Here is a 22,204-nt window from a genome sequence, read left to right as displayed (position 1 = left end):
TGGATAGAGTTTTTTTTTTTTTTTTTTTTAAACAGAGAAATGAAACATTTTAATGCTCCATGTTTCTAATATTTTAAATTAGTGTACTAAGCAAATGCTTATTTTACTATTTTTTTCTTTTTCCTCTACAAGTATAAGAGTTTTTAATGTTTTGACATAAATTTTTTAAAGTTGTGGAACAATAATTTCCCATTGACTATTAAAATAACTGTGTACTTTGATGGTTACTTTTATGGTTCCACATTTCTATGCAAAGGAGTGTGTATGAGAGAGAGCTTTGCTGGCAGTGTGTATATCTGTGTGTGATCTTTGCTGAAAGTCTTCCTAAGATGTATCATGTTATGTTTTTACTTGAATTATTCACCTAAGCCTGGCAAGCATAAGTTAGCATTTTCCTGATGGTATAGTCGTCATTAATAATGTTATTGTTTTCTGCTATAACGTAGAATAGTTTGGTAGTTAAGGGCGTGGTTTATGCAGCCAGACTTTGAGTTCAAATACTGAGTCATCGTCTTTCTTTTATATGATCTGGAAGAAGGTGTTATATCGCTCTGTGCCTCAGTTTCCTCATCTGCAAAATGCAGAGTGTAAGAGTGCCTACCTTTTTAGGGTTGTTGTGAGGTTTAAATGACTAAATGTGCTCAAAGCACGGAGTGGCTGGCAACACAGTGAACACTATGTGTTAGCCAATGTTGCTGCTGCTGCTGGCAGGGACAATGGTGGTAGTAGTAGTAGCTGCATCAGTAGTAGTAGAAGTATTAATGATTCTGTGTGTCTGAAGATTTATTAAAAGTTGGGGCTATTTTTTTTTCTATATTAGAGAGCCTCAAACTACTGTGCTTTTGATTTCTTCTGTTGCTTTATTTACATGTTTTCCTCTCTCATTATTGGGCTATTAATGGACATTCTTTGCATTGGCTTCAAGCAGAACAACTACCTCATTCTCATCAGTATCTGATTAATTTGCTGTTCTTAATCACTATGGGTGAATGACTTCTTGCGGTATCATGGAACCCTGGATCATGGCTCAGTTCCTCATGGACAGCCTGTCACAGGGAAGCCCAGAAAAGAACCATTTATTTTGCTCAGGCCTCACATTCATGGAAGTGCCTCTAAGTTGCCATTTGACACTATCTCCAAATGAGGTTATGCTCTTAATAGTTGTATCTTATCTGTCTTGAAAGCATTAAGTTATTCTTTGTGAGCATTAAAACTGTATTAGTTTGTTACCCTCTTTTGGCATTTCATTTTTAATATGCTGAGAACCTTGAAGTACGGAAGTGGCCCAGGCCCTTCTGAGGAGCCCTGCTCAACAGACAAGCGGGTGGAGTTCCTGACTCTGTTAAGAGTAGATAGTAACTTGATTGATGATCTCAGGATAGGAAAGCCGAACTGTATTTGTTGCAGTTCTCCATTGTTTCTCTAAGTCTCTTGCAGGCTCTCAAATTCTCTCAGGTTTTTTGATTCTACCCAAGGAAGCTGAACATAGCATGTACCTAACTTGTAAGAACAAAGGTGTCAATATTTCACATTTATAGTTTGGTAGGGTCCTCAGGGCCAGATGTTTTGTGGGCCAACCTCTACTAAATCTTAAAATCATTCTCCAAATAGAGTATATTGTGTTTAATACTGCTTAAAAGGTATCAGTCACATGGGTTCTTAGTTGAACTCATGGCTAAAATAATTTTTAAACTCATTTTTCTTTTTATTTTTTTGAGACTGAGTCTGGCTCTGTTGCCCAGGCTAGAGTGCAGTGGGATGATCTTGGTTCACTGCAACCTCCGCCTCTCAGGTTCAAGCAATTCTACTGCCTCAGCCTCCCGAGTAGCTGGGACTATAGGCACGTGCCACCACACCTGGACAATGTTTGTATTTTTAGTAGAGACAGAGTTTCACCATATTGGCCAGGCTGGGCTTGAACTCCTGACCTTGTGATCTGCCCACCTCGGCCTCCCAAAGTGCTGGGATTACAGGTGTGAGCCACTGCGCCCAGCCATTTTCCTTAGCCCAACCAAATTGCTTTTAACTAAAATAGTGTGTTAATTGACCTTGTCTCAGATGTGTAAGCCGTAGCTCCCCTTTTCCCTTTCTCACCCACCTCCGTGTGCTTATGGCATATGGGAAAAGAGAAAACCCTTTTTTTTTTTTTTTTTTTGCAAAAGTGATGTGAGGTTATTGATCAGTAAACTGGAAAACCCACTGTACCAGAAATTCGAGTAAACTGTGGCTCAATTTTCTTCCCCTTTATGGTCAGCTTGGTACATTTCAGTCCCAACTCAGGGAGAGCCTGGAGTGCAGTTGGCATCCAAGTTGCCTGACAGATGAATGAAATAAGAAACAGAGTCCGTTGAGTTAATGTCATCAGTTTATTGCACCATGGGGTGGGGTGGGGGAGGGTGGGATCTATATCCAAACAAGTTCTTACCCTTCAGACCAACTCATCTCTTGAATATGGGAAGCATTTGTTAACAAAAGTATAAGGTTTGTGAATAGTTAGGTCCTATATACATTTATTTTCTTACATCATGGATATTTCCTTAATAACCTTTGAAAGAATAAATGGGGATTTTTGAAAAGTTCTAGCCATTGGCCAGGGCAAGACTGAACGTGCTATCTATTGAAATGTTAAAAGGGTTGAATTCTGAAGGAAAGCTAGCAAGATTTCGCTAGTATTATGTGCTGTGTGTTGAGGTGGTAAGAACACGTATGAACCTGCAGTTGTTGGGGTTTAATTGGGGTTAAGTTGTTCCTTAATTTAGAGAATTTGATTTCTTTTCAGGGACTTTTTTTCTTGTGGCAAAATACACATAAAATTTACTGTTTTTGCCTTTTTTGTTTCTCTCTCTCTCTCTTTTTTTTGAGACAGAGTTTTGCTCTTGTTGCCCAGGCTAGAGTGCAATGGCACAATCTTGGCTAATTGCAACCTCTGCCTCCCAGGTTCAAGCAATTCTCCTGCCTCAGCCTCCTGAGTAGCTGGGATTACAGGGCATGCACCACCATGCCCAGCTAATTTTGTATTTTTAGTAGAGATGGGGCTTCTCCATGTTGGTTAGGCTGGTCTCAAACTCCCGAACTCAGGTGTGATCCACCTGCCTTGGCCTCCCAAAGTGCTGGGATTACAGGCATGAGCCACCACACCCGGCCCATGTTAGCCGTTTTAAGTGTACATTTCAGTAACATTAAGTACATTTACATTGCTGTGCAACTGCCACCAACATCCCATCTTCAGAACTTTTCCATTATCTCAAACTGAAATTTTGACCTCATTAAGCATTAACTCCCCAGCCCTCTTCCCTTAGCCCCTGGTAAACACTGTTCTCTTTTCTCATCTCTGAAATCATACAGTATTTGCCCTTTTGTGTCTAGATTATTTCACTTTAGGGAATTTGATTTTATGCCAGTTTTTCTAACAGGTTGCTTTTGGAGACAGTAATAATCAAAAACTTACTGTCCAAAGCCCTGAGTCTGAAATTCTGCATCCAAAAGTGCTACAGTGTGCATTAAACTGATTAAAATAATGTGGCATCTTTGACGATGAGCTCTATGTTCAACTTTGTTGTTAAGATTTATATTGTAAGAAAATCTCATACATGAAAATGTAAATGTAAAATTCCACTATTTTGTTGGCATTGCTTTTCTTGTTTGGGGGATCTTTACCTGTATTATTGGCTTCCAGGGTCTCAGCAGGGCACAAGGGATATTTAGCCTGTCTGAATTTTGGAATCAAGTTTGGTGATATGTGAGCTGTCCCAAGAAAGCACTAGTATAATGTAATGGTCTTAACCTGCATTCTTTAATGCTTAGCCCTGGGCTCTGTAACCCCACCCCCATGCCCAGCAGCATCCCAGGTCCTCTTCTGGAATCCAACTAGAGTTCCTAAGGGAGGAGGATCCCCAGAGGGAGAAAGAGAAAGTGTCAGCGGACAGAAATATGATACTGAAATAGCAGAGTTAGTGTTTGAGTACTGACTTTCCCGTTTCGCATGGAAGAAATTTCCATGCCTTGTCTGGATATCTTTAGAATTGCTCCTTTCAGTGTTAGGATGGTTTGTTCCACTGTAAGGGCTGTGCCACATGGCTTGGTGGACTTGGAGAGGCGGAGGTGGAAACAATGCGCAGGAGTTGGCCTGGGGCTTTTTGTTTGCGTGTCCCTCTTTACCTATTCATAATCATGGATCCCCTCTGCTTTATGATATTGTGAACCACGCATAACAGCGCCTCTTTACACCACCGGGTTGAGAAGAAGGCGCCTGAGGCTGACTTTCTGGACCTTCCGTCACGCAGTAAAAGATGTGGTTGGTGTGTGTCAGGATGAGAGGGCCACAACTGGACCCACGTGTGGCCGCTTCCCGGGTCTGCCATGTGCTTTGCTAGCTGCAAAGTGTTTCCTCTAAAACAGCTGATCCTGCATGACTGTCTCCTGCATTTTGTTGTCAGAACGTGCACGCTGCTTTCATAAGAACTAATTGAAGAGGGAGCTAGTTTGCATCTCGTTCTTGCATACCCTGAGTCATGAAAAACATTTTCTCTTAAGCAAAATGGAAAGAAAGAAAGGAGAGAAAGAGGGCCAAAAAAAAAAAAAGAAAGAAAGAAAAAAAAAAGGTTGCCATCCAGTGGAGGAAGGAGTAATTCCCAGCTTCATTCAGGAAAAACGCAGGCTGAAATATGCTTAACTGTTTTAACTTGACTGGGGATTTTTACCACCATATGGGTTTTTTTTCGTGACATCCGGAGCCAAATGGGTGCAGTATGCCTTTAAGAAAAGAGGTGCCTCACTAAACTTCGCTGTAGTTGTGTTTCACCGTTTCGGTAGGGAAGGAAAGTGTTAATTTCTTATTTGTACACTTTTTTTCCCCGACTTCCTTCCTATTCACTTCATTAAATCTAGAGGCAGTTCAGCATGGGAGCCGTCTGTATGTTGAATTAGGGCTCGCACTCTTGCGCAACACGTCACCAGTCGGAAACTGGGGGTTTGCTTCTGTGATTTATTTCATTATTGTGCTGGTAAAAGGTTTGGAAGGGAATTCTTTTTGGGGGTAGTACTTTAGCATTGTGTAGCAAGTTTTTGGGTTTTTTTTTTGTGTGCCCCCCAACCCCCAGCGCTGAGTTTGAGTCAGTTGAGCCAGTTTAATAAATAATTTTTTTAAATAAAAGAACAGTTTAAAATCTCCATGAATAATTTTACTTACATGCAGGAGTAATCTTACTCTACTCTTTATGTGCGAAAAGCATTGGGAAGTATTTAGTGAATTGATTTCCATTAGAAAAAGACCCTTAGAAATCACAGAACATAAAGCACTGCATATGGATGTGTTTGGGGTCTTTGGGGAGGAGGGAAGATGTTTTGTAGCTCTCTGCATTCCTGCATAAAACCTTAGTTTAAGGGGAATAATGGTCAGTACTTTGTGTGTTTCCTTGTAATTCCAGAACCTAAATTTAATAAGAATCTGCACGTATTAGCAATTGTAATAAAAATTGTTTCAGTTGTTCTGTTTGCAATTTAATTTGTTTTCGCTTCTTAGCTACTCACAGATTTAGAGATTTAAAACTCCAAATATCACAAGCTTATGCTTTTTCCCTCTTTTCAAAATTGAGGGGGGTGAGAGTAGAAATATCCTTTTTACAACTCCCCCCAACTTCATTTATCCCACTGAGAAGAAAAACAATGAAAAATTTTACAGCATGAAACTGAAAGTGAAGTGTTACAGTTGTTCTGGATTTTCTTTAAAGAGCAGAATTACATATTATATTAAAATATTTGAACCTTAGAACATGCACATTGCTTTTATTTGCATGCATTTAATTTTTTAAAAAATTGTCTTCTATTTTAAAAATCATTTCGACTGCTCCAAACCATGCTGCTATTTTTTTAAAAATAAGGTATAAAATGCCAAAAAAGCATACCTTGTTTTAATTGTTTAAAATAAATTTGAATATTAATTTGTTTTCTTACTGGCTTAATTGTTAAAATGTGAGCAAGAATCAGAAACCACCTGAGCTAAAATCTCTAATTCTGCTGCCTGGAATAATAAGGGAAAAAAATATGATAAGTAGTTGTCAATATTAAAACAGGCTGAAGGAGGAAGCCTTCGGGCCTTGTAGTAGGTAGAATGAAACAGCAGATTTGAGTATCCACAATCCTTTCAGTATTAAATTTTCAGTAAAATAAAATTACTTGTATATGAAAACATAGCCTTTCCCCAGCTCTCTTTTTTTTCCTGATCAGCTGATGAAGAGACTAGCAGCTCGCTGCTTTGCTGGCTTGTTAATTTTATCCCCACTAACTGTGATTTCCGATAGCCGGCCTGCTGATAGTGGTAAGGTAAATATCCTTTTTCGTTGCCGTCTTGAAGATTCAGTAGAACTACATCCCAGGCATGTGTAGGTGTGTAACACATCAAAAGCCGGTGTTCTCCGTATTTCTGTGTGCAACTGGGTGCTTGAGGAGAGCAATACCATTAACTGTTGACAGCCTTGCATGCTGTATTTATTATTAGCATGTTCAGCCTCCAAGATATGCGGGACAATTTCCTTTTCTTAATCTTCGCTTAGCTGCAGTGTGTTTAGCTGTATAGTGGGTGTCCTGCTTTTTAGGCAAATGAATATTAATGCAATAATGTGAAGCTTTTTTTTTTTCTTTTCCTTTTTCCTCATAACTCATCAGATCTCGCCTCCTTCATAGTGGTTATCTGAACACTGTAGGATCGTGATGGAAATTGTCTTTTGATTATTAAGGCCTAGGCTCAGACTGTCCCTTAGGAATCTGTCTGTGTGCATGTTGCTTCTATGGATTTGCACATTGGAGGATGCATAGAAAACATATTTTTTTAAAAATCCCACTGGCATTTTTAACATGCCAGGTTGTTTTGTGTTCTGCACCAGGTTTTCTTCACAAAACCTTTCTTTTTCAGGAAGCATTGTACATAAGTGAAAGAAATTATGTCTGAGCTGTAATCACTCTTTATATTGATTGTTATACTCACATGATCATAAATATTAGCCATGTTTGGTGCTGTGGAGAAATGAAGGTAATTGCCTTATGATTAGAGCTCTTTCAGCTACGAGAAAGGATTGATTATCATTTGCATACTGGAGGCAATATTGAGAGGCAGGAGGAACAAATAACAACATTAGTTATTTTGTGTGAGAGAGCAATCTCAAAATATAATTTAAAGATTTTTTTAGAACATTTCTATGTTCAAATTTTATGTTCTTTTTTTTTTTTTTTCCTTTGCAGTATTTTTCCTCTATTTTTCTTTTGAGTTTTGAGATTTACCAGGAAAAAAAAAAAGTTTAAACTTCTGGGTCTGTCACATGGATCTTTTAGCCCTTTATGAACAGGTTTCTTTTATACCTGGTTGTTTTTATAGCTATTTTATTATCTCTCTGCATTAGTGCTGCTGGCTCTGGTTTAAAGCAAGCGTTTGCAGGTAATTGGAAAAAAGTGTTTATTGTTTGTGAGTGTGTGTGTTCTTTATCGAATGATTTAAGTGCGTTTACCAAGGAATGTGGCTTTGTACTTTCCCGTTTCCTTGTTTACTAATTGCCACGTTAGAACAAAAATCTAGATGGAATTTTGATTTATATTGTTAATCATGAATAAATTGATGCAAAACCTCAAGAAAAGGTCAAAGCTTATATGCTCGTGTGGATGTATTCTTAGGGATTTTTTTTTCATAACCCACCCCTCGTTTTGTTTACCTTTTCCTTCCCTTACAGTATTGAGAAAATTAGGGTCACGTTCTTAAACTGAGCTAAAATTTCATCTGGATTCAGTTATCATCAAATACTTGAATTTATAGATCTTTTAATATTTGTCATATTCTTCTTTACTGTGAGTGTTTTGGGCCTTCAGTGTGTTTTGCTCATGAAACAGACTTGAGTTAAAGATGCATTTATCCAATATGGTAGCATTCCTTTTTTCTTCTTCCTCCACTGATTACTGTTAAATTTTACTTCTTTTTTTTTTGGTTAATTTTTCATTTTATTCTAATTGTTGAAGCTATATATAAATATACACATACTTTTTTTGTCTTGGTTATTTTCTTGTCTTGAATTTTTCTCCTTTGTTTTCAATGAACAGGCCATTGAAGACGGCAATTTGGAGGAAATGGAAGAGGAAGTACGGCTTAAGAAGCGAAAAAGACGAAGAAATGTGGATAAAGATCCTGCGAAAGAAGATGTGGAAAAAGCTAAGAAGAGAAGAGGCCGCCCTCCTGCTGAGAAACTGTCACCAAATCCCCCCAAACTGACAAAGCAGATGAACGCTATCATCGATACTGTGATAAACTACAAAGATAGGTGAGTGTTTGGTTCCTTCACCTTGATCATCTCTCACCAAGATGCCGAATGGTGCTACCTAAGGAGGGAGCAGTTGTTAAGTTATGCACTTAGGTTTTATTAAGTTTCTTTCTAGTTTGTGTTTTATAGCTTGCTTTCTTTGTACCTGTTTAAAATGACCACTATTGCTATTTTGTGTGATGTTTCATAATGTATTATTTAAGATAGTTGAAAATTTAGTTTAGATTACAAAATTAAAAAAAAATTCTAAATTAGAAAAGGATTCTTAAGGACCTCTGAAATACCATCTGAAAATGAAGATATTTCAGATGAAAGGGATTGGAATGATGGAGTAAAATTATTTTTTTGAATTGAATTGTTAGAGAAAGAAGAATCCTAATATATTTAAGGTAAATATCTCATGTTAAGAATGTTTAAAGCAAAATAGATGCTTCCTAGTAAATACAGGTTCTTCTTTCCTTCCAACACTTGAATTTCTGAGCTCTTGTTTGAGTTATCTCTTTCTTCCTAATACCACATAGTCAGCATGGTCTTTCAGCAAACTTACCTTTTTCCTGGGATTTTTGGATACTGACTTTGAGAAAGCTGTGTTGGACACTCCTCCCAGGCCATTTTAAACAATGAATAATTATTTGAAAACCAAAGACACTGTAGGGTGTCAGTCAGACGCATACAGTAGATGAACTAGTTAGGCTACACTTTGGTTAGTTGACTTGGTTTCCACTTTATTATCACGTGGTAATGTTTGCATTTGAAGATGGCTTCTAGTTTCAGTTGATAATTTGACGGGAAACAGGCATTTTCACGCAGTTGCATAGTGGTATTAATTGGTTTTTAATTACCAGTTGAAAAAATTTTTTTCTCAAGGGGGTGCATCATTCCTGGAGGTACTGCAGTACCAGGTCGATGTGTGGAGTTGATGGAGCAAGCTCCTGTTCTAGCTCCCTGCTTCCAAAATCCACTTAACATGTTGTCCTCGGATAGAGGAGGAATCAGATATTAAGCATGTAACAACAGATACTACACTTGATCTTAGCCAAAAGGCTGAGAAGCAGTTAGTTACCAGAAATGTTTGACATTAACTAGTGTTGCTCTGTACCCCTGTGTTTAACATGAACAAGTACGTTGTGTTTTTAGTTTTTCATTATGGGTTTGCTGAATATATCATAGCAGGAAGGAAAAATTATTATAAAAATTAAGTAGTATAAAAAGCAAGAAACTTTCCACCGTGGGGTTTTGCTGTTAAGCCTTTCTTATCTATAAGGAGTTTTCAGAAATGGGGAAAGAGGAGTAGGTGGAGATGTTTGTGAAAAGGCCAGAATTTCTTGATCCATTTTGCCCACCAGGTCTGTCAGATTTTGTGCTTACTATTTTCCTTTTTTCAAAAAATAAATAAATAATTGCATCCCCTTTGAGGCTTCTGAAGTGGCCACGAAAGGCAACCCCATTCTCTTGGGTTTGGACCAGCTGTTCATTAATGAAGGGGAATGACAGCAATCCAGGAAGGAAATTTTGACCACAAATCCATGCTTTGTCCAGAGTGAACATGAAAACTTCCTTGTAAACCATGAATCAGTAACTCTCATGTTTCTATTCACCCCCCAGCTCCCCTTGTATATTTGCCATAGAAAGAGACGGTATTCTAGAAGCCAGCTTGGATTATGATGCCTTATTTTCTCAGTCCCTGGTTTAAAGCAAAATATTACTAAGTAGAGAGCATCACCCTGCATATACATCAAACTTTTTTGCCTTTGTCTCAGGAGAGTGTAACATCTGTTTCTCTGACCAGATGTGCTGTGATGTGTGACAGGCATTTTGTTCATTACTCGCTGAGTGAGTCGAGGGCTGTTGTAACACTGAGAGGGGCCAGGAAAGTCCTTGGAGGTTGAGAACCTAGGCCTTTCATTCTAAGGTGATGGCTGTGTCTTTCTCTAGTGACATAAAAGAAGTCACCAACAGGTGGACTACATACTGCCAGCAGATTTATTTGGTTTTATGTTGTTTTTTTGAGGGGTGGGGGTCAGCAATACAGAAACCTGGAGAGATTTCTTGCAAAAATTTCCCTCCCATCCCCCACCCTTTTGAAAAACCTGAAACTCTGGTGGCACTTTGCCCAGCTCTCCCTAAGGTAGCAGTCAGTAGGCACGAAGAAGTGGCCATCCTTTCATTGGCAGCATCGCGCTCTAGGTTGCCACAGTCCCCATCACTCCCTATCATCTCTTCAGTATGGAGTGGGTTACCATTTACCATCATGCTTTTTATGCCTGGCTCACTTCATTCATTTGTATTACCTGCAGGCTCCATAGCTTTTGAGTTTATGACTTCCTGGTGTATGTGGCTTATGGGCTGACCACTTTCCTAGAAACCATCCAAAAATACAGAGTGGTAGGAGATTCTATGCCTTAAACCTCAGCTAATCATTGCACAGTGGTTTAGAGTACAGACTCTTGTCTTGATTTAACCACCTGCATTTGAATCCTGACTCTGGCATTCACTAGCTTGGGGACAGTTGAGTAATTTACTTAATCTCCCTGAGCCTCAGTTTGCCCATCCAAAAAAATGGGATTCATTACTATGCCTGCCTCTAGAGTCCTTATGAGTCATCAAGGAGTTAATGTAACTCAGGCTCTTTGAACAGTTTCGTTATTAATAATCAGCCTTTCAGACTTTGAGGCTGATCAGGTAGGTGAATGGACCTCTGAGCACCGGAAAGAAAGTGTCCTTGCTGATGCTGGTTTCTGTGGTTTTATTTCTAGAAACAGAAAATGCAGTTTCAATGGTACTGCTTATTGAGTTGTACTGTAGGTAAAGGGTATTTAAATATTTCAGCATGCAGATATTGAGTAGTTTTTTCTTTTTCACTTTTCCTTGTTTTATTTGCTTACTTACTTTTCCTTAAAAAGTGTCCTGGTAAGACACATTCTATTAGCTCCCACATTTAGATGCTTTCTGGGGAGTATGTACTAAATTTCCCACCACTGAATGTTTCATATACATTTCATGTTGGTAATCCTCTAGAAAAAGCACTAACTATTTATATTTTGTATTTCTCTTTAACTTGGTACTCAAGTAGGAGGCACTCAAATTAGGAGAGCCTTAATTAGATACAGTATCATATTTTTGGTTGGTTTTAGAAAACGCTGCTGGGAGATGTACATTTCACTGTGTTGAGATTTTTGCACCATTAAAGTCAGTTACTTAAATAGTAACTCAACCCACCTGTGAAAGAAATACCACCTGTGCTAACCTCCTTCCCATCACTTTGGTCAAATGTTAGGGCTCTGACGTTCATGTAGATTAACAGCATATTAAATAAGAACTGCCATTTATATTTAACTGATATATAAGAAGAATTAATTAGCTCTCATGAGACAGTTGTTTAAAGTTCATGCATGATTCTGGGGCAGATGTATCTTGATATTTTCATAAAGAACTAAGATCATTTATGTGTGTATTTATTGCTTTTTAGTCAGTGATAGGACTTGTTTTTTAAAAGGAGGGTACTTTCTAAAAATCTGACCCTGAAGAGCCAGATATTGTGTGATTCATAAATGTCAAATCTTTCTGCAGTAACTGCTATTCAGAGGTAGTACTGGTCTGTTGCTACTGGCCCCCATCATTTTATTTGCACAAATAGAAAACTTTCTATCAAGTAGTATTAGAAGGCTTTGTTTTGACCTGTTAAGCATGCATTGTTTTCTGCTTATTTAGAAGCTTTTAGAAACTCATATTCTCAATTTATGTAATATTTAGCCCAAGACTGTTCTTTGAGAAGGGATTCATCCTGTTTGCATTTGTACCTTTGAAGATTGCCCCTGGGATGAGACGTAGAATTAGATGGTGAAGAGTAGAGTCTATGGAGCTGTTCCAACTCTAGAGGCTTTTAGTTACTTGGATAAAGAAGAGAGAGAGAGATTCCTAGAGACATTCTTAAAGTTGGAAGGGACATTTAGCTCTGCCTGGTCCAACTTCCCACAACACAAATAAGTCCCCCTGTACCACCTCTGGCATGTGGTCATCCACGTCCACGTGGACCCTCCAGTGTGAGCTCCCTGCTTCAGAGCAGTTCTTGGCACCGAAAGACAGTTGTAAACACATAGCCATTTCCTACATTAAAAGGGATGCAGCCCTCTGACCCCTAGCTATTTGTTCTACTTGAAACCTCGGAGAATAAATCTGCTGTCATTCTGAGAAATATCCTTTAAAATGTATCAACAAGCATATCTACGTCAGGACATTCTTCTTCAGGTTGGAACACTTCACTTTGCTCTCTGAGTGATGCCTAGACATTGGCCACATTCCAGTCTCCTAGTGTCCCATTTAAAACATGGCACCCAGAACTCCAATGGCGTATTCTGATCATTAATTGCAGGGTAGTTAGCTTCCTTATTCTGGACACCAGAATTCTGTTAGCATAACTGAAGAGTATGTTTACTTTTTCCAGCAACCTTGACAGAGTTAACTCATTGAATATGTGACTTGTTGAAATAAACCCCACTCCCCACCCCAAAACACACATACACAGCTCTGATTTCATATGAATACTGCCAAGGTTAGCTTTCAACTAAGCCTGATGTTTTTGAACCTATACCCGCTGACTGTATTCTCATCCCTGTGTAGTTCCAGCCTTACTACTTTTCGTCCCATCATCCTTGCATGTTGCTGTACCCCTAAATTTTTATTTTTGTAAAAATTGCATTTACGTATCTTAAGTTTTTGTCATCCAAAGATTTTGATATGAGCTATTGCTTAGAAACTTAGACAAAGGACAGGTCTCTGTGACATACCCCTGAAAATCACTTCAGGTTGACATGAATATATTAACCAGTAATCCTTAAGGTTGGTTACCCATCAATGAACTCATATAGCCATGCTCTCATGTCACCCACATTTATCCTTTCTCAGCATTATCAAGAAAGGCTAAAACCATGATACACCATGGCTATATAGCCTTTCCAATCTATCAACCTAGAAACCCTGCCGAAGAAGTGAAATGAGGTTAGCTTGCCATGGCTTTTTCTAAGAGACCTCCTGCTGTCACTTAATGATGTTATTTATCTTTTCTAAATAGCCCTGTGGCATCTGAATGATTTCTTCTAAATTTTTACCAAGGGTCAACATCAAGCGTAACAGTCTCAGGTTTTCTTTCTCATATTAAAATTGGGACATGTGCTTATCTCCAGTCTTCTGATTCCATTTTTATGCTCTTGTGATTTCCTAAATGTTATTAGCAGAAGCAATCTACATGCTTTTCCAGGATGTAATTAGTTTGCAACTGGACACTTGAACTTACTTGAAGTGGCTTGATATGCTCTTTCTATCAACTCTCCTATCAGGAGCTTTTGTTCACCATTTATTGTGCCTTGCTTTTCAAATATGAGCATTGTTCTCATTCCTGAAGAATCTGGAGACAGAAAGTGAGTAGGGTGTCATCACCACCTCCCTCTCTATCGATTGTTTGCAGACAATTCTTTCAGAAGCAGTCCGCAGGAAGACTAGCCCTGCTGTCTTTAAAAGGGTTTGGACATCAGGTCTAGCCTTGAAGATGGATGCAGTAAAGCGGTGGAGGAGGCAGCAGATACCTGCCTGGTCAGAACCTGGTCAGTCCAATTGGTGAACACAGCCCCGGTGCACAGTGGAGTGGCAGCCACGTGGCTCCTGCCTCCCTCTTTAGTCTCTGCTGTCTTCCCCCAGCTGGGAATACGTTCTTCTTGCCCCTAAATTTAATAAGCCTTTGTGGTATCTCTGGGAATTGTGGTAAGACTCAGCTTGTCCTGAATTTTTAGTTCACATTGGAGAAAAATCATTCATTCTTTCTAGAAATATTACCATCATTTTTTTCTTATTTCCAGCACCATACTGTTGAATATAATTATAAGGTGAAAATTCCAAGTACTTACCCCCACTAGCTCATCGTGCAGTGGAGGAGAGAGCTTTCCTGTGGGATATTACTGAAGAGGTAGCTGGCCTGGGGAATTCAGGGAAGTAGGGGTCACATGGGCCCCATTATCTGAGGATACAATGACATTACCTGGTGCTTATAATGCGTTTAGGACATTATAATAACATTTACCTGGAAAAATGAGCTTTTTTTTTTTTTTTTTTTTTTTTTGAGATGGAGTTTCACTCTTGTTGCCCAGGCTGGAGTGCAATTGCACAATCTCAGCTCACTGCAACCTCCGCCTCCCGGGTTCAAGCAATTCTCCTGCCTTAGCCTCCGGAGTTGCTGGGAGTACAGGCGTGCACCACCATGCCTGGCTAATTTTGTATTTTTAGTAGAGACAGGGTTTCACCATGTTGGTCAGGCTGGTCTCGAACTCCTCGCCTCAGGTGATCTGCCTTTCTCAGCCTCCCAAAGTGCTGGGATTATAGGCATGAGCCACCATGCCCGGCAAGTGATCTGATATGTTATTACATTATAGCACCTTTCTAAGAATTTGATAAACTACAAACTGTGGACTAATTGTACTTAATTCCTGTACGTACTGAAAAGTAATTTGCAGCATTTTTCTCATTTTGAGAAGGACTGAAACTCTGTTGAAGGCCCACATGTAATCAGCCCATTCTCCAGAAGGGCAGGGCTCTTATTTAAAAACGTTGCCTTGTTCCAAGGCTTTCTCTGCCTCGGAAGTTCTTTATTTGAAGTGTGTTAGGTATTTACTGTGTCAAAGGCTTTCCCACACTGATTATCATCTCAAGGCTTCATCAAACCAATGGATCTTTACACTGGCATTCATACTGTCTTTCTAAAATAAGTTTTAGTAAACCAAATCCATGTCATTGTGTAGTAGTATTTTTTGTTGCTTTGTTTTAGGGTTTTAAAAATTTGTATTTTTTTCCCCCAAGCCAATCAGATGGCTGACCTGCATGGACTCCTTATCAGAATGATTTGAAATTATTCTACTGGGATCTTTGGTTGTTCAGAACCATTGAGTTGTCATCTCTGTCAGTCTTAGATGACAGAGCCACGCCTAGCTCTCTGAATTATTGACAGTCTACTCTGTGTAGAGTGTCTAAGGTAGTACTTGTTGTTTTCAGGTTTTCCTCCCATCACTTTTGCATATTCAGTGATGACATGATCTACTTAAGCTTCTGTGTCTCCTTGGTCAGCACCATCATTTGCCCAAGGTCCTAAATGTGAAATAATAAACACTTTCCCAATTCTCTGCCTTACTGCTGACACTCAAATACAGAGTGCCCTCAACATGCTTCTTATTGTCCCTGCAAGACACCCGTTCATCTGCCTCCTCACATCCTGTCTGCCTGAGGCCCTTGCGCTGCTGGCCTGGCCTGGGAAGCTGCAGGGTGGACTGTGTGCCCTGCCTCCAGTCTCTTCCTCCTGGCTTCTTTCTGAGGCACCTAACTGGTCATTTCCTATTGTAACTTTAGAACTCTTCACAGCGGCCTCTTGGCTACCCGATGATGACCAGACTTCTTAGCATGGGAGAACTGTTATCTTCCACAGTCTGAACCTTCAGATCTTCCCAACTCTTTTTTCCAGTGCACCCCTCCCAGCTCTCCTTATATTTCAGACATTCCAAATATTTCTGTATATTTTGAAGACAGCACATGCACTTCCACCCCTCTGTTGATTGGTTTATGGGTTTATGCTTTTCCCTCTCTGCAACGCCCTGACTCTCAGCTGACTCTAAAGCAGAATGTGGCAGTGACTCTGAGAAGGGATTTATACGTAGACAGGCATAGGCTGTGAATGCCAAAGGGTGCTGTCTACACCTAGGGAGATCTAGAGGGTATGGAGGTCTTCCAAGGGTCTGTGAACCCTGGCAGCTGCTTCCCTGCCACCACACAAAGGGACACCAACATAGCAGTTTCAAAAATCCTCAACTGAAGAGGTTTTTCTAGAGGCTTGTAGAAGTGCCCAAGACCCCAGGTAGTGGTTTATTTTCACTTCCCACAGAAGATCATGAATTCAGCGATCTATTGAAAGGGAATAGAGCTCTTGGAAGCAGAGCTGACTAGTTAGATGGTATTCAGACCCAAACTGGCTGACGCTTGAAATACCTTCTGTGTGCGGGCTACTGTAACAGAGCACTTTATACTATTTGATTTTTATACCTTTCTGAGGTAAGTATTTTCCCCATTTTACAAATGAGGGGCTAAACTCAGACTAGCACTACCTTCCCAAGATCCACACGCACCTCTAGCCAGCGGCTGCCTGTCTTCCACCTTCTGGAACAGTGAATGGAACATATATAGAGGGAACAGGGTAACAGGAATTTCTGTGTGTGACGGAAGTAGGAAAATCCCAGAAAGGTTAGGAAATCTACTTTCCCCCGATTTTTGGAGAACTGTGTTATTCTTCCGAATGAGGTTCCAAACATAACCCCGTGTAATCTTCTTAACAAGGCAGGTTGGTGAGGAGACTGAGGCTTGGAGAGTAAAATGACTTAGGCCAGGTCGCCCAGCCTAGGAAGAAGGAGCCGGGCGGGGACGAGAACCCAGGTCTTCTGACTCTAGTGTTCTTTCTACTCTACCGCAGGTGTAACGTGGAGAAGGTGCCCAGTAATTCTCAGTTGGAAATAGAAGGAAACAGGTCAGGATCTGTCTTGTATTCCCCTATCTCTAAATACAGGTATTCCCTCGGTACATGAAACAGATTGAATCCTAGAATCGGCCTTTGGAAGCAAATGTCTTCGGTCACCTCCTGATCACCCCTACTTGGAGTGCGGGATAGAGGCACAGATACTCTTGAACACCTGTCATGGCTTCTGAAGTTGTTTGTGCTGTATTTTAATCTGGCTGTGTCCATTCTATACATGTACTTCTTACAAGGGTATTGGGAGCTCCTGGAAAGCCCGCCCTAACTGCAGCATCTTGGAGATGGGTTTCTGTTGCTTCCCCCTCCCTTCCAGCGCAGCTTCTGTTGTATGTTCCTTGGGCCTCTTTAACTCTGTGCTGTCTTGGTTTAGAAGCTTAATGCAAAGCACCTGTAGTGACTTGATCTCCTGCGAGACATGAAGAAGCGTGCATGTTCACGCTGTGCCTGCATTCCGGAGTTGATCATGGCATGCAGAGGGCAGTTGCTGAGTTGTCTCTTGTTTGTGTGATGGGTTGGGTTTCAGGGTGTGACTCCTGGGCCTACCTGTTGTGTGTAGTCCCAGGCATCTGAAGCCAGTCTCTTTCAACCTCTGTGTGCCTTTGCTTCTATTGGGTAGAAAGCAGAAATGCTTTTCTCCTAGAGATAGCGTGAACGTTAGATGACCTTGGTTGAGCTGGAGAGATGGATGTGCATGATACGCCAAGGCTAGGAGCTCTTACTCTTATAAGAGAGATAACATTTCTTTCTTCCTTTCAGTCAACCTGTACTTAAAAAAAATGTTGATACAGTGCTTTACCATCCATATTTCAATTTTTTCAGCTGACCCAATAACATCCTTTACAACATTTTTTCCGCCAGCATAGGATCCAATCTAGGACTGGAGAGAGAGAATTGAGGATGTATCCTGTATTTCAGAATGAACACAGATCACTGGTTGTGGCATTCTTTTTTATATAAGGAAATTAAAAACTAGGGGTGATTTATACTTACCCATTTTTGTGTGGAGATGAAACTATTGGGCAAGATTGTCAATTTTTGATATTTCTTGTTGCAGTTCAGTAAACAATGACTAATCCTGGGAACCAGGCACATAAACTATAGTGTCCACTGAGAAACATCAGGAATTTTGTTCTGTATTTGCCATTATGAGAAAGAACTCAGCTTGGATTCTGACTTGGAGATTGAAACAACAAATAGTTGACTTTATAAGTTTGGGCAGTTTAAATAAAGGAGGCCTTATGGCGAAATGGCATGATGTAAGCTAAATGCCCCGCCCAGGAAACAGGGACAGGCAGGAGTTCCTTTCCCTCTTTCCCCTCTTCTGTCAAGATGGTCATGTGACCATGAAAAGTAGATCAATAACTTTAAAGGCTATTTATTGCAAGTCCCCAGTGCCATACCCGGGCTTTTTGAGGGGAGATGATATGACGGTATATGGTTAGGGACTAGATAAATTCATTTTCACTAAAGATACATTTAAACTGTAATTTCCAGAGGCATAGCAAGGGGCTTGGTGTTTGCTTCCTCAGGGCTCTCTGGAGTCTGTCTTGCCCCTTGCTGTCTGTCACACACACTTCCTTTTCTGTAAGCCCGAGCTGACAGCATGGTGTTTGGAGATTGTATTACGATGAATTTACCCTTTCTTCAGAAGACTTTTTAAAAAGTTCTTTCTTCAGTGGTCGAAAGAGGCTCTTTGTAAGTATTGAAAATGGGAAAAAAAAATGAATTAAATGGAGATATTTAAAGCACAATTGGAAAGAGCTATGTCAACAAATAATGCAAGTACCTGGTATGAATGACACATACACACAGGGTGGGATGGGAAGGGATGGGGCAGGAGTGGAGAGCGCTTCTAACTGGCTGTGAGCAGAGTGGGAATTTCTCAAACAGATGGGTGAAGGGAGGATGGGTGGGAGGGGCAGAGTTTGTGGTGGTGTGTGCGGGAATGGGGATGTAGCCATGGAGGCATGGAAAGCAGGCCCCCTCTAGAGACTACACCAGTGTGACCAGCTCATTGGAGACAAGGGAAGACCGGGACAGCCCGGGTGAGGCTGGAGAAGCCTCAGCTCAGATCCCGGAGGGTCTTGAACACCAAGCTGAGGAGGAATTTTGATGTACTCTTCTAGGAGTGGGGTCTTGAGGGCAGTCTGTAGTCATCGCAGTGACTGTTAGGGGCACTGTTTCAAGGAGACCAACGGAGAGCACACCTGAGTTCTGGGCGTGAGCGTGCAGGGACCAGTGTGTAATGTCTGTCATGTGGGAGAGGGGAGGCGCGACACCCAGGGAGCTGAGATCAGCCCTGCAGTGGAAAGTAAAGAGCCAAGAGAGGATCATGGGGATACAGTGAGATTTGTGTTCGGAAATGTCACTGATAGTCTGTGAAGGATGGATCGAAGGAGGCATACATTAGGAGAATGTTGTCAGGTAGTGGAGAAAGATAGTCCTTAAAATAAGAAAGTGGCAGTAGGTAGGAAGACAAGGGAAGAAATACCCAGAGGGAGGATTGACAAGACTTAGGGGCAGTCTGGATGTGTGAGGAGGAGAGGAGGAAGAGGAGGAGGAAGAGGAAGAGAACTCACATAGCTCTTGGATCTCTGCCCTGAGTGATCGGTGAACGGCGGTGCCATTTACAGAAATGCAGGTGGCAGGAAAGTTGGTGTGCGTGAAGGCACTTATATGTATGTGTGTGTGCTCATGTGCATGTATGTAGTTACCTGGCCCTGCATACACTATCACAGGACAGCTGAACTCTCTACTCAGCCATTAGCAGCCCTTGATGTTGTGATTATGTTGTTAGTATTGACCGCTCTTTCAGGACCAGCCAACAGGCTCTTTTAGGCAAAATTTATTTTTAGTACCAGACATCTTGTATTGCTTTAAATGAGAGCGAGAGGCTGTAATGATAGCTCTCAAGCCCAAGCACCTCTGCATTTTAGTGGCTCTAATTTCATTATAGAGAATTACCATGAAATAGCACTGTGACCAAGTAGATGCACTTTTAGGAAATTTTAGGTGTAGGTGAAGCACCTTCATTCATTCATTCTCTGTTTCTGATAGTTTGGACCCAGAATCAAGCTTGACAGTTTATCTTGTAGAGTAGCAGCCTCCTGAGGTCAGAGCCTCATGCATTGTCTGGTGCAGGAGCATTTCATGATGCTTCCCAGAGTGAGGTCTTCCAACTCTAGCCTTTCTACTCCTTGGAGATTCCCAGTATAGCCGGAGGCCCTGGGAGGTCTTGCTATAAAGTCAGCTATTTAACTGCTTAACCCAGCATCTCCCAAACTTATTTGACCAAAGAATCCCCTTTTCACAGGACACTGTTACTCATCCATTAAGCTAGTGTTCTGTGGAGCACACTTTGAGAAATGCTGAATTAGAGCCCAAATATTACATTTAGTGCAGAGAGAATCTGCTCAGGGAGATGTGGACTCCAGTGCTTTATTTTGCCCTCATTACAAATATTGATACTTTAAACGTTTACTGAAACAGGCTGCTTTGACTCCTGGTGACTCGATCTTATTTATGGTGCTCAGCCAGTTATGCCCACATACAGCAGGTGGGCAGCCCACAAATAAACTTAGTCCGTCTGTTTTCCAAGACACAGAGTGCTCCCCCTTATCTTCCAGCATTAGCCTGGCCCTGAAGCCCCTCCTTGCAGGGTCTCTGCCTCTCAAGCTCCAGGCCCACACCAGTATAAAGGACCCCTCTCTGAGGGAAGGGAAGGAGGCTCAGCTGGAAATAACAAAATGGATTTTCTTACAGGGCTGACACACTGTTTTCCAAACCACTCTATAAACGTTTTGATTAAAAATGGATTGCTCTGAGAGATAGCAGTTATTTGGATATATATATGTCCTTGTATATTCATGGGGGAAAAAAACTGTCTCATTCCTTTAGAATCACACCTAATATGTCTTTCTTGAGAATTTATTAGAACAGCCATTGTAGGAAAAAGCAGCACTCCGGTGCCTGCCACGACCCACCCGTTTAACAAAGCAACGTGTGGGACTTGGGCACAGATGGAGAGGCATTTGATTTTGTCTGCAGAAGCTTTGTGCTTTTTAATTTGGTCACAATTCAGCCAAAAGCTTTGAAGCATTTTACCATTAAGAAATGGGGAGGCAAAGACCAGGCACAGTGGCTCACACCTGTAATTCCCAGCAGTTTGGGAGGCCGAGGCAAGCGGATTGCTTCAGCTCAGGAGTTCGAGACCACCCTAGGCAAGATGGCAAAACCCTGTCTCTACAAAAATGCAAAAAGTAGCTGGGTGTAGTGGCATACTCCAGTAGTCCTGGTTACTTAGGGGGCTGAGATGGGAGGATTGCTTGAGCCTGGGAGGTCGAGGCTACGGTGAGCCCTGATCGTGCCACTGCAGTCCAGCCTGGGGGACAGAGTGAGACCCTCTCTCAAAAAAAAAAGAAAAGGAAAGAAAGAAATGGGGAGGCAGGAAAGGATCAGAGGACAGAATATACAGTGGAAGGGAACGTGGGTTCTTACATTTTGAAAGACAGGCACGCTTTGAGTCATGAACAGGTGTAACATCTACAAGGTGGGGTGGCAAAAACTGTAGAAAGACTTCCCAGGGCCTCTGGCTGTACTGGGAATCTTCAGGAAGCAGTAGGAAGGCTAGAGTTGGAAGACCTCACTCTGGGAAGCATCATGAAATGCTCATGCACCAGACAATGCATGAGGCCCTGACCTCAGGAGGCTGCTACTCTACAAGATAAACTGGCTAAGGAAGCTGCAGGTCATCCAGTGTCCGTCTATCATCACGTTTAGTCAGATAGGCAGTGGAGTTCTGTACCTGCACCCACTATTATGAAATGTCAAGTGAGAAAAAGAGGGTAGAAAAGTAGCCATCCTAAGTCAGTGTTTCCAAAAGCCAAGTGATAACTGACACATCTACTCAAAAACATTTTTTCAAAATGCTTGTCCCCCCCACCGTACACAAACAAAAACACTCTGGATCTTATGTCCTGTTTCAAGCACCTTTGCTTTGTAGTAATAAATGCAATGGAAGAATCCTGAAGAAATGCATAGAAACTGAACAGAAGATGCTGATGGTTGCGACATATCACATATTACAACTTTTATGTAATAATTCTGTTTATTTGTTTGGCTTTATGTGATAGTTAAAAAGTGCCAATTGGTAAAACGTGCTGTTTGTGGTGATATAAATAAAAGTTGGTCATATGATCCTTAAACATCATTTCTTTCGAAAAATAAAATTAGATATTTGACTTACAGCATGTTTTCAATGAAAGTAACCCAATTAGGGTGTTTGTTGGGACCTACTTTATTTATGGATAAAATGGTTCTAAATTACATTCAATCATAAATCTTC

The 22,204-nt window shown here is 40.9% G+C and overlaps 1 protein-coding gene and 1 non-coding gene across 2 annotated transcripts in view; one reads left to right on the top strand and one right to left on the bottom strand.

Annotated features, from left to right (window-relative positions):
- SMARCA2 (SWI/SNF related, matrix associated, actin dependent regulator of chromatin, subfamily a, member 2) overlaps nucleotides 1-22,204 on the top strand; it is a 182,204-nt gene that overhangs the window by 142,466 nt on the left and 17,534 nt on the right. Inside the window, 2 exon segments of the mRNA XM_050761733.1 lie at nucleotides 8,083-8,300; nucleotides 16,801-16,854. Coding sequence (XP_050617690.1) covers nucleotides 8,083-8,300; nucleotides 16,801-16,854 — 272 coding nt within the window.
- On the bottom strand, nucleotides 9,166-9,356 carry LOC126938201 (U2 spliceosomal RNA). Its single transcript, XR_007720022.1, has one exon. It is a non-coding gene; the product is annotated as a U2 spliceosomal RNA (small nuclear RNA).

The sequence above is a fragment of the Macaca thibetana genome, chromosome 15, assembly GCF_024542745.1.
Source record: "Macaca thibetana thibetana isolate TM-01 chromosome 15, ASM2454274v1, whole genome shotgun sequence".
NCBI classification, from domain to species: domain Eukaryota; kingdom Metazoa; phylum Chordata; class Mammalia; order Primates; family Cercopithecidae; genus Macaca; species Macaca thibetana.
This window is presented reverse-complemented; position numbering and strand designations above follow the sequence as displayed.